Here is a 13,397-nt window from a genome sequence, read left to right on the forward strand (position 1 = left end):
CCATTGTAAAATATATGACTTTATTTTCAGAGTAAATATACACTCGGCTCATATTTGCATAAACAAAGATACAGTGTAAAACCAAGGACTATAAAAAATCAGGAGGCTGATTAGAGTTTAGAGTTGAAGCAAAGTTTTTAAACTGGAAAAAATCACTTGGTGCAATAAGTTGTTTACCTGTATGAACTGAGGTTCAGCAGTTCCAGTCTACACATGGTTTAACTGGCATCTCAAGTGACTATCCAGGATAAAAATTATATCTGCCACCATGTGAGGTGTCATGAATGCAAGACAAACTGAGCATAATGTGATGTGTAGTTCATCTAAGGTCTAGATTCAGGATACTTTTTTCCAGACAAATTTCTACGGAAAGTTTGACATTTTAGGAAATGTGCTTATTTGCTTTCTCATCAACAAGAAGCAGTTAATTCTTATTCTCCACCAACAACAAATCTCACATAAAATATAGCAAGCAAGAAGGCTGAAAAAGACGTGCCATCACTGATTATATGTCTACTCTGGCATGAAAGCCCAAAAGACTCGTTATTCAACAGAGCTGCGTGAAAAATTAAAGGTGGGAAACGAATGATGTACAGTTAGAAATAACTGTAATATTAATGCATCCAGTCACAGAGTACATACATCGGGAGAAAGAAAGGAATAACTTCATTTAAGCTCTTATATTTGCTGAATTTACAAGAGGGGACAGATAATTAAGAATTTGTTGTAGACAGAATTTCACAAAGTTTATAAAGTTTCCCCTAAATTAACAACTCACAAAACTAAGATTTTTTTGTAAAGGGTGTCGGGCAACAACACATGGCAAGATCAGATCATTTAATATCCAGATAATGTATCTGCATACAATGAGGTTGAGATATGTGTGGGAGGCTACAGGCTACATAAAACGAATACAAAAGACAACTATTGCCAAAATAAAAAACAATTTCCTCTCCAGTGCTTAAAAAAGTATTTGGCGAGAGTCCCTTACTCTCAGCAATACAGTGAATAAGCATAATTTCCAAAAATGTCCCACTTTTCCAGTTAACAATAGCCTCTTGGCTGACGGCCTGCAGTTTGTTAGTAAAGTAGGCAGGTGAGGTTAAACTAAAGCACTCAGTCAATCAACTTGTCAGATTAAGTCCTAGTACAGTTTAATGTAGACTAACACTGAGATATTGGAAGTAGATCTGGCGTACAGTGGAATTGGCAATTCAGCTGAACCTGTGCTTGTTTTAACAGAGCGATCATGTTAAACCTGGTTTACAGCTGGTGTAAGTCCTGAGAGAACCAGTCTGAACCCACTGAAACTGCAGCTAAACTGGTTAAAAGCTAAACGGCGCGAGCGCGTCAGACCTGACAGTTACAGTCAAGGGTTTAGTTAACCACCGGGATCAACAAACCACAACAGGAGGTTTTCAAAGTCTGAGACTGCAGACAAAACTTGGGTACTTACATGGTAAGTTTCGCTCAATTCCGGGATGCCTATGGGATCATGATTATATTATTTGATCCCATAGAAACTCAACATTTGAGCCAAAATAGCCTAATATTGCTGTTTGACATAACTTCCGACAACACCAAATAGTTCTGTCCTAAGGCATTTATTAGTTTCTGACTCTGATGGGGGAAAAACAGTTCCCAGAAACTGCGGTATCCCTGAAATCTTACGTGTTGGCTATTCTGTGATCTTCTTTTGATTACTAATTCAATAAGTAATGTTATATGGTTTCACTTCCATTCACTGAGTCTCCCCTGAAACTGTTTGGAGCCCCCCTAAGGAGGCCCGCCTCATACTTTGAAAACCCCTGAACAACAAACAATAATACCACGCTGGCAGATGGATAATCACAGATTGGTTTTTAAACAGTTTTCATACGTGGCTCTAGCTTAAATGGCAAAGAATTCACATGTGATTCAGTAATAAGCCTTCATTTTAAATATTTCAAAAAGTCTTGTAATTGAGCTGTAGCGGCTGCCATCAGGTGAAAGTCTTTGGTGCCAGTGAGGCACTAGTGCATTGTATCCAGCAATCCTAAGGTACATCTTCGTGGAGTAAAAATCATGCATACACACTAACATATTACACTGCAGATAAAAATATTTAAGCATGATTAATGGGTCTTAATATGTCCACAGTTGCAGTTTACCCACTTCCTTGTATCAGTCAAAATGAAATGAAATTAATTTTGTTGTAAGTATTAGAAAAGACCATCTTCATGACCAGATTTTTTAGATTTTGTTCATCTGGTGTTTTTCTGTTGCATATGTATTTCTGTGCTGGTGCAATGAGCAGTAGGTGAATCTTAAAACTGGTGGTCCACGTCCTGCGTGGCGCTGTTTGATGAGGTCAGACAGGAAATGCATCACTCTCAAATCATCCTCACTGCTGCAGAATCCTCTCCTGAACAGGAAGTCCCCGTCTTCGTCACCACTGCTCCCTCCAGCAGTGTTTGGACGCTGTAAAGAAGGATTAAATGTGTACAGCAGAGCCTTGTTGGCAAGTGCAGTCAGGCAGCTATCCAGGTGCAGCAGATAGGTGATGCCCCGGCAGATGCCAGTGTGAGGGTCGGCCAGTCTGCCGATGAGAGAGCCGGAGTACGACGGGCAGTGCAGCGTCCTCTGGTCCAGGTCCAACAGGGCCAAGTAACGACTGTAGCGCGTCAGAGAGTGAAGAATGCTGGATGAAGAGCTGGAGGGTGATCTGTTCAAAAAGAAAAACAGAGTTAGTCATTAGTTTTCATTTGTTGTTACCATTGACACAAAACATCAACATATATTTCTGCGGTTTGCATTAAAAGACAGGAAACTGACAGTATTGAACAAGGGGAAGTTTTGTGACTTGTTGTAGGAAAGGGGTCAACTTTGTGGTCCTTCAGTGACATGCACAATTATTCAAAAGAATAATACACCTTACAAATCTTAAAAGTTTATATGGCATGTAACAGTTGATTATTTACATGATTATTCACAGGGCAACATAGGCATTCATTAGGAGTTGCTGCTAAGTATATATTCACTATGCTCTGTGTTGGTCCCCACCACAGACTCCTGAGGGAAACATCTGGCTGCTCAGTGCTCCACTAAGTCACCAGCTGGTTGCTAACTCTGTCTGCTGTTTGGTGCTGAGCAGGTAGCGTACAGTCGGTTTATCAGCGCTTCACTGGAAATTATGATCCGAGCAGTGAGAGCCAAACCAAAGCAGTTAAGATGCCAGCCGGAAAACCAAAATTAAAATGAAAAAATAGCTTAAAAGACACTAAAATGCTTCATAGAGCTGAGGCTAGTAACACCTTTCACATTACACATCCACAATGTCAGTATAAAAATATTGATTAGAGCAGCTTTAATACAGAGAAGGAACAGTTTGTAATAATTGTACATTAGCCCTGCAGTTTGGTGAACATTAAGATGTATTTTATGTGAGTGAGAGGTGTTTTGATGCCATAGTTTGTAGAGTTGTTCATCAAATACTGCGAGCGGTGTCTTTCAGTCAGTCAACAAATAGTAAATGTCTACTTGCTGATTCTCTTTCTCCCCAATGTAGTTTCCCTTTTTAGGTGCATGTTATTATTTTCTGAAACTTCCCTATTAAGACATCAAGGGAACTTCACAACTAAGAGAAATGTATCAAATATTAGCAGCTTAAATAAACTGGTTTTTACTTTGTATCCTTTACTTTATCATTTACTTTTGTAGTGTAAGGTATTTCTCTGTGGGCACACCTCTGTAGACAGTTTACAAAGGGCCTAGTCAAACAAAAGGAAGCAACCAAGAAAAGATGGCAAGGCATGTCAACATACACATTGTAATTTTGTAAAAATAATGGATAAGACATAAAACAAAATGTAAAATATGGCAAAATATCATAATATAATATAACAGTAGTTGATTCTCATCGAGTACCTGTGGATTCCGATCAGTCTCCAGGTGAGCAGGTCGGTCAGTTGAAGCGGCGTAGTCAAACACGGCATCACAGCATTTCCATCAGGACCAGGAGCAGGCAAGAAGAGACTCAAAGCGTCCACCAGTTTTCTGACCAAACTCTCGTCTCCTCCGATGACAACCAGCGGCCGGCCGCTCAGGAGGCAAAACACGGCATGCTGGGCGAACGAGTTCTGCTTGAGGAACCTGAGGGCCCTGAGTCCAGCCTTCCGTCTCCTCTTCTTGTCTGAGCGGGTGGTGCTGTAGATATTTTGAGGGGGGGAAGGCAGGTCTGAGGAGCCGGTGATGCTGGTGCAGTCAGACGCCTCGTCGATGCTGAGCAGCCTGAGAGAAGCGCATGGAGGAGACCAGCGGTCAACCTCCGCCAGGGCAACAGGGAGGGCGAAGTTCACATGAAGGTCAGGCACCGACTGCACCTTCTGATGGACTGCAGACCATTGAGGCTTCGACTCCAATGCTTCTTCAACTGATAACAGTAACAATACTTTTAATACACATTTAAGGATATATTTATTACAACCTAGGTCTTATTTTCATAATTTGTCCCTCATTCCTGTCAGTAATAATGTTATTAGCTCACTTCTTCATGTGGCTCGGACGCTCATTTCATCCTCTGATTTTGTTCTTGTATGTTAATGTTTTTGTAAAGCACTTTGTGACTAGTGTCTGTGAAAAGAGCTACGCAAATAAAGTTTACTTATTTACTTATATTGGACTCACCAAGTTATTACTGAGATTTTCATAAATACATACACATATGCCCAACAGAATAAGAAACATGAGCAGTCAGACAGATTTTCTATTTGGAAGAGAAAACCAAGGCAACTGTCTGTTGTAAGCATCCTTCACAGTTTGCAGACTGACGTCCTGATTCAACTTTGACCTTCCTTACTTGTGCACATATTCATGAAGAAAGATCAGTATTTCTGCTGCACCTCCATGTCAAGTGGTTTAGATAATCTGGCCTGTTTATAACCTAACTGTCTTTCTTGTCCCATCAGACTTTGCTGTAGCTCTGATGCCATCTTCCCAGATCTCAGAAATAAATGTGGTTTCAAAATTTTAAAAGGTGTTCAAGAAAATGGTTTGTCATGATATTTTTGGTGGTTATTAATGTCTTTACTTATATCTTGTTTGATTTTTTTAAATTTCCTTTTCCTTTGAGGTGGGTAGGCATACAGCATATATAAGCTTTTGCTTCAGCCTAAGCCTTTTTAGTCACTATTTATTGTTTGAGTTTACACTGTGATATGTTTACAATTATTGTTTTATGATGACTGAATCACTAACTAACTAACTTAATTAAAATATCCTCAGATAAAATATAACTGCAAATGTATAGCGTGTATCTGTAATTACTGTGTAATTTACTGCATGGAATAAATTACTGTGTGTATCATTTTTAAGTGTATCATTTGCTTTCGCTTGATATGTTATCATTTCACATCCCACTTTTCAGTTAGTAATATCCTGCATTCACACAGACAGCTGACTGATCTCTGCTGTGGGGTGTTTTTATTTAGGGGGACACTCATCTCCTTTCAGAACTCCTCCACCTCAGGAAACAGCCACGGTGGTTTACAAATAAAGGTTCAGTAGCTGAAAAGCCTATTTCTTTCAATTTTTCCAAGAACAGTTTTCATAAATTTTGTTTAGTTAATGAAAACTTTGCAATCCATTAACATCCTCAGTTCTGTTCACTGACTGGCTGCTGTTGTCAGCTGCCATTCAAGTTTGACTGAGTTTCTAGCTCGTCTCTAGCTTGTCTGCCGGCCTCACAGCTGTCTCCTGTTTGCCAGAGGCAGTGGACTGGGTATGATGAAATTGTTGTATAACAGATGAAAAACGTGAGCTAGAGATATAAGATCAAACCCGGGTTTCTTTCTCACCTCCACACAGCTGACCAATCACAGCGAGAAGTCTGTGTAAATGTCAGTTACGGAATATTACTGAAATGATCGGACACAGTCCCCCAAAAGCATACCAGCACCTTAGGATGGCTAGATTTTAAAAACCTACCTTTTGCTTTCTAAGCTAGTTTTACACACTTAAAAACCAAGGTTACTGACAAAGGTCTCCTCTAAACAGGAGCAGCGGAAAAGTCGTAAAATTTTAGTGTGAACAGAGATCTTTACTAAAACAATCTAAAAATGCTAGTGTTTATGTTTTCACATGCAAACAAAGTCTATAATTAAAATTTGCCAAATAACTGTGGGCGTAGTCTTAAATTGTGTTTAAATGGGGCTTTAGATGTGAATATCATAGCATAGGCCTTTGTGTTACCTTGCAGTAGTTTGGATGTCTTCTCAGGACTGCGGTCTTCATGGACTTGATTGCTCTTCACACACTCAGTGACCTGCTCCGCTGGGATTACAACCCCACCACTAGCACCTGTGTTCTTTAAGGACTTCTCTCTGTCAACGCCACCCTCATCTTCCTGAACAGGCCCTTCATTTTCATGCTCATTTACATTTGCATTCAGCGCCTTCACCTCTCTGAGGACATCATCAGAGTTGCACTCTGTCAGCGTGTCTTGCACATTCTTAAAGCCGTTACTCAGAGGTTGGTGCTCTGCTTCTTCCTCTGTGATGGCGGTGAGGTCGTCGGGAAAGATGGACTCAGTGGTACTCAGTACCTCGATGCTGTCCTCACTGTTGGCTCGTCTGGCGTACGCTCGCGCATACTTGACACCTGTTTCGACTGTAGGTCGTCTGTAAGAGGTGTCCGTCATCCCAGCTGGTGTTTCTGTTGAAGAGAGTGAGCTGTCAGTTGGTCTAGTTGTAATAGAGGCATGTTTGAGAGCATATGCTGTTATATGACTGCAGCTCGATTAATATGTGGATTTTTTTTTCAGTTAATTAGTTAATCACTTAATCTATAAAATGTGAAAATAGAGAAAAACTCCCATCACAATTTCCCACAGCCTAAGGAGACATCTTCAATTGGTTTGTTTTGCTGACCAGCAGAACAAAAGCAAAGGATTTACAAAATGTACAATGACACACAACAACAAAAGAAATGTATAAAACATTTGACCTAGATCCAGCAAATGTTCTGCATTTGTGCTTGATCAAGGACTGATTAATCACTTATCAAAGTAGTAGTAGTATTTCACACACACACATCTATCATCTATCTATATATATACATAATCTACTAATCTGTACTGTATCTAGCTAACAAACATTACAAGCTCAAATGGTTCATTTGGCCCTTTCTGTTAATGCCCGATAGTCACCTGTGTGTACAGAAGATGGATAAAAGAAAATGCTGCCAGTTAGGATTGCAATTCATTATTATTTTCAATGTCAACTTTATTTTTCACATTTATAGTTAGTCTGTAAAATGTGCTGAAAAAAGTCACCATAATCCCAGAGTCTAAGGTGAGATCTATAAAGTGCTGCTTTTCTTTCCCTCCACCAGGCCACTACCCAAAGATCCTCAATTTAAATAACAAACTCATTGTTTCGTACCTCTTCTGTCAGATCCAACCACGACATGCTGAGTCCGATAAGACTTCTCAGTCCCGAGCACTTCAATGCTGTCGCCGCTGCTCACGCTCCCTGTCATCTCCTTGGCAACAATGGAGTCAGGGGTCAATGCCCTGCCATCTTTTGCCTCCAGTTTTATTGGGATCTCCTCCACACAGGAGAAGAACGACTCCTGGCTCATTGGTTGTGATTGAAACACCTCGAGATTGCTCTTACTCCCTGTCTGCCTCTGTAGCTCGGCCTCAGTGCGCTCTCTATCCTCCTCATCTCCGTCCTCTGGGCTCCACAGCTCAAACAGGAAGTTGATGAGCGTGAGCCTCCTGGACAATGAATGTGTGGCACGAGCAGTTTGCAGGACACTCCTGTCGCCACGTAGGCGGCGCTCTGTGTCAGCGAGCTGCTCCTTCATCAGTGACAGGAAGTAGGCGTTGCAAAGCTCCTGCAGAGGCTTCAGACAGCGCTCAGACCTGCAGGAAGTAGAGGTGGAGCTGAAGGTGGGGGGACATGGCTCAGGAGTGAGTAAAACAGTCGGATCAGTGAGGGAGTCAGCTGGATCGTAGGGCAGGAAATCAGGCTGTTTCAGCTTCCTGTTTGGGTAGGAAGTGACCTGCCGGAGAAGGTCTCTATGATTTAAGATTGAACGCTCAACAGCTTCAAGCTCATCTGCTTTTTCTCCCACTGCTGTGAACCCATTTGCCGTCCTCAGAAGTTCAGTCTCCTGTCGCAGAGTCAACCGTGTGTACCTGCAACAGTCAGAGAGAGAGTTTGTCAGCTGACTTTGATAGTAACTTGCCACCAGGCTGAAAAGATTTTCAAGGGTGTAAAGTTACTGTTTAAGCTCAATTTATACTTTCCACCTAATTACATGGGTCCAACTTAAAGTTTATCACCTTCCTGTCTCCTTTCTACATGCAGGATCAGTTCAGACAGTCAAGTGTAGTAAAAACAGAACTGCATGCACATCTGCAGCTGTTAATTATTCAAATAGACTGGACTGACATAAAATGAATCAACTGTTTTGATATAATTTAATCTTTTAAGTCATGAATCAAGTAAAATTTCCAAATATTCTTTGATTCCAGTTTCTAAAATGTAAAGATTAGACTAGATTAGGAAAGCTTAGGCTACTCTTCTCTGTTTTATGTCAATGTAAACTGAATATCTTTGGTTTCTAGACTGTTGGTCAGACAATTAATTCAGACAGTAATTTTTCATCATTTTGTGACATTTTCTAGCCTAAACAACTAATTAATCTGAAAAGTACTTAAAATCACAAATGAAAGTATCATTGGTTGCAGCATAGGTACGAAGGTCTGTGTCTGTAAATTTTAGCAGTGACTCACTGCATCGACTGTGAGCACCTACAAGCACCGACTGCACATGTGTAACATATCTGCACACGCAAACAAACAGGGGAGTATGTACAAAACCATGTGCATCTATTTTGGAGCATGTCAGAACTCTGCCCTGCATACCTAAAGTACACAAGTACACAAGTAAGCAGCACATCCCCCCAATCAAAGTTGAGCAATGGTGAACTCTGACCTGCCAGCTGGATGTAGCTCGCACCAAAATAGAAGGCACACTTGAATTTTTCATCATATTAAGTTCAATAGAAGTCAGAAGGACACAGGGTGAATATTTGCAGGATGGAAATGTAATGCGATCATACCTTAAAAATGATAAAGGTTTAATTTGTCCCCTCTCAACATGCAAAATGACTGAGTCTGTACACACCAACACGGTCTTTTGAAAGGGTCTAATCAGTCCAAATAAGTGAAATCACATGTGTGGATGGACCATTGGTGTGCACCATTATTCATTAATATGTAGCCTAGCAGAGCCCAACCAATACCGAATTTTTGAGGCTGATTGCAGTGTTGAGGGGGAAAAAATCAATGATATATAACTAATGTTAGGTTTTTAAAATAAACAACATAACATCTCTTTGGCATTTCTGTTCTTAAATGTCTTGTTCTTGGTTAACATATTTGCCAATATGGATATATCTGTAATGAGCTAATATTGGCCAAGAAGCCAGTGGTGGATGCTGATGTATCAGTCAGACCCTAATACATAGTTCCAACTATATCATTTCATCAAAGTGTACCCCAATCTTACTCAAGCTCTTGTAATTTTCTCTGCAGCTCCATTGAAAATGCTTGTCTGTTTCCCGTCTTGAGGCTGTCAGAGGCCTGAGAAAAGCTCTTCGACAGCTCAGAGAAGTTCTCCATCAGCTTCGCCTGGTCTGAACACACGTACGCCATGCAGAAAGGACGCACCATACCCCGAGCCTCCAGGTCATAAAGGGTCATGTGGTGAACGTATGCAAACGCGTCCTCTGCTGAATCTCCCAGGACCACTTTGGAGTCCTCGCTGAAGTTGAGGTGGGGGCCGGGGGATGCAGGAGGGGCGTGGCCGGGGCCGGACGCCTGGTAGTCCACAGACATGAGGCGAACAGAGAAGTGGTTGAGGTCAAATGATCCGATGACTCTGGGGTCGTCGGGTATCGCCAGCACAGGCTTGGGTCCCACCTGGAAACATACAGCAGAGGTTTGTACAGACGTAATACAATACAAATGATTATCTTAGACTATAAAACAATACAAAATATTGAGGGTTACTTGAGTTTTTATTGTAATTTTTAGACTTGTATATTATACAGGATGTACTAAACTTGCACTAACCATGTACAGAATACTCACCAGTCCCTATCGTTGCATTATTTACAGAATCAGAATCAGAATGAGCTTTATTGCCAAGTAGTGTTTTACACATACAAGGAATTTGCTTTGGTGTTAAGGTGCTACACACAGACAGACATTCAGCTGACATAAATAGATGTAGAAATATATAATATGTAATAAACAAATGCAAGTTATATAAGAATAACAGAAGAATAGAGAAAAATAATACAACTGACAATATAAAAACAATAGAACAACAATTAACAACAAATCTGTGCCAGGTTCGTGCATGATATGACATGAAGTGATAGTAACAGAATGGTCTTAGTTTTAATTCTTGTTTAAAGTTCTTCATTTTGTTTGTTGTGCGATTCATGTGTGACTTTGCTGCTGTAATGCAACAATTTTCTATTGGGATAATAAAGAATATAATAGATATTATTTATCATCGTCATTGCAGCCCTTGTTGGATGTTGTCACTGACATCTCGAAGACATCTGCACACCTGGGTTTTCATGTATAAGGCCTTGAGGTCTAGGTTGCCATGTTACTAGACACAGTTCAAAGTGAATAACGTGACACCAGATCACAGGAGAGGTTAGTATTAAAGATTCCTAAAGCCAACTTTGAACTGGGAAAGACTGGTTTCCAGTACTGTGCACCTTTTTACTTAGAGATTCAATCCTCAGAGACCTTAACCCTTTAGTTGCTGATCCATTTAATAACATTTGTGAATGCTTTATTTGCCATGTCTGTCTGTGTAACTGACTCCTCATCCTGTGAACGGTATAAGTAATTACTTCAGTTCTCTCTTGCAAAAGAGATCTTAATCTCAATGACACTTCCTGAATAAATAAAGTTCAACTCACTATCAGTTGCGACACCTTTACTACAACAGTGCTGCAACATTAATCTTGTTGAGAAAATGCAGCATCATAACCAAGTGTGGTTATGATGCTGCATTTTCTCACTTGCCGTAACAATTCAATATAAAAACTGTCATGGAAAATTATGTTATTCCTGGTGAGGGATTGAGCAAATAATTGAGTTACAACAAACTGTTGTCTCTGAGGAATTTATTAATAAAAGAGAATAAACAGAGAAGTACTAAAACACAAATCAGCTGGACGAGAGGTCCTAGGTTATCTCCTAGGACAGTCAGCACCGTCGGGCCCCAAGCAAAGGGATGCATAATCATTTACACAATCTAGGTTTCTATGTTTTGGGGAACACAGATCCAGTCAAGGCTGGGAGAGGATCTTTGTTCATGTGCACATCACACATTGAAAACTATTTTGTATAAATGAGTCTTAAAAAGAGAGATGAAACCAGGAACAGACTCTAGGAGCGTGATCTCCTCTGGTAGACTGTTCCAGGTCCTGACAACAAAGCCGGCCCTGTCTCCTTTGGTTTTTAGCCTGAACCTTTCGACACCTCATAATTGTTTATTAATTATATACTATTATATTCTTCACACAGGAATCTGAACATTAATGCATATAAAGCACTTTTACGTCTCCTGTTTTTGTCGTGTAGAGCTTTCTTATTTGGATTTATTGTATATTTTTTCTATATAAAGTTTAGTCTCTCCTATTGATTTATATCTGTAGCCTATAGCTTTTTCTTTACTCTGGTCTTATCTTGTTGGTATCTTGATCTGGTCTGTTTTTATGCTGCTGTTAACATGTAGTAGCTATTTCCCCAGGGGATCAATAAATCTTATCTTATGTTTAAGTTTTACACCATAAAACTCTAAAGGGAAGTCCCTTTCAGATGATTATGTTTAAATGGTTCCCGAAAAACTCCATCTGATTCACAAAGCAGGAAGTTTAAAAAAAAAAAAAAATCCAAAGTAAAAACACACACCTTCTCTGAGAATTCAGCCACCAATATGAAGTCTCTGTGAAACTTAGCGGAGTTGGTCCAAGGATGGGACGCAGATGAAAGGGGTACAGAAAACTCCTCAGGTAGACCCTGGGCCTCCTTGTCATCTTCTCCTTCCCCAAACCCCTCAGTGCCGGTGAAGGCCAGCAGGTCCGGTGACCCGATCATCTTCAGACTGTGAGGGTTCAACCCATGGAGGTTTATCAGCGTCCACCCAGGCGCTCTGATCTACTGACCAAACATCGCAACGTCCCGGTGCCGCCCGGCCTTCAGTCCGTGAGTCAGCTGTTCAGGCTGGACAAACTTGTTGCGCAGTTGTCCGCAGTCATGAAGCGACTGATACTTGAGCTGTACCAAATGCAAACTTAAAGCATACCCGCTTCCTTTCGACAACAAGAGTCGCGTAAACAAGCGGCGTTTTAAGGAACAGACACCCGAGAAAACTTTACGGAGAAGCGAAAGTTCCCTGCGGGCGCCAGTCACACGGTATCTAATAACGTTAACCTTTGTCCCGGGATTTGTGTTCCTCTTTTTAGTTTAAGCCAACATTCTGCCTTAAACTTGTGCCTCGGTGTCACGAATTTGCCCGGCAAACTGACCCCCTTTCTACACCCATATTTAGCCATGTGACAGAGGCCGGGCCGGGGACTCGCCGGTGGCCCGGTCACTTCTGTTGCGAAAGCGGATCTTCATGGAAACCCAGGATAAAGGTCCGGAGTTAAGTCAGAGATTAAGCCGAAGACTTCCGATCATTATTTTCAAAGTAAAATATTTCCTTTTTGAAAATCCGCTGCAAATACGCCCAGTTTCAAATCACCACATATGGGTGCAGCTGCAGCACAGCAAATCATTTATAGGCCATACAAACACCAGTTACAACAAGAAAGTCTAAATCGACTGGTTTCTCCCTGTCAGACTTTTCCAGCATGTCCAGTATTCACTGTAAGTATTATAGTAGCAATAGTAATCTATATTACAACATTTATAACCTGCATTACATCTTCCCAAGAGGGCTGTTGCCTCATGCAGATGTCTGCCAGTACTGTTGTGCCTACAAAAAACCTTTGCCCCCTGTCATGTGTTCGAGATAGCCAATATGAGGATGAACATTCACCTTTTACCAATTCTTCAATCATTATGACACAGCCACATTACGGAAAATCTGAAACATAGAGTTTAGCTTATCTATCTCTAGTTATAATATCCTCTGGTAGAGGCCGTGCACATCCCATGCCAGTTGGTGATGTTTTTATCACTCCCCAAACCCAAATCCAGGCTAAATTATGATGTATATCAACACATCGATTTCTTGAAATGTGATATTTTTTGTGTGAAACTGCACCTCTGCCTTTTTTTTCCTGTAGCCTACAGGTTAATGCTTTATTCAAGA

At 40.8% G+C, this 13,397-nt stretch overlaps 1 protein-coding gene across 1 annotated transcript; it reads right to left on the bottom strand.

Annotated features, from left to right (window-relative positions):
• Positions 1-6: 6 nt before the first annotated feature.
• On the bottom strand, positions 7-12,907 carry smcr8b (Smith-Magenis syndrome chromosome region, candidate 8b). The gene is made up of 6 exons (XM_038712924.1): positions 11,990-12,907; positions 9,558-9,970; positions 7,419-8,179; positions 6,229-6,690; positions 3,907-4,411; positions 7-2,704 (listed from the first exon to the last, which is right to left on the bottom strand). Exons 1-6 carry the CDS (start codon positions 12,173-12,175, stop codon positions 2,233-2,235), a joined length of 2,799 nt encoding a protein of 932 aa, XP_038568852.1. The 5' UTR covers positions 12,176-12,907; the 3' UTR covers positions 7-2,232.
• Positions 12,908-13,397: the final 490 nt, after the last annotated feature.

Source organism: Micropterus salmoides, unplaced genomic scaffold, assembly GCF_014851395.1.
Source record: "Micropterus salmoides isolate LMB-PRFRI ecotype aquatic unplaced genomic scaffold, ASM1485139v1 Ms_hic_scaffold_12, whole genome shotgun sequence".
Taxonomy (NCBI): domain Eukaryota; kingdom Metazoa; phylum Chordata; class Actinopteri; order Centrarchiformes; family Centrarchidae; genus Micropterus; species Micropterus salmoides.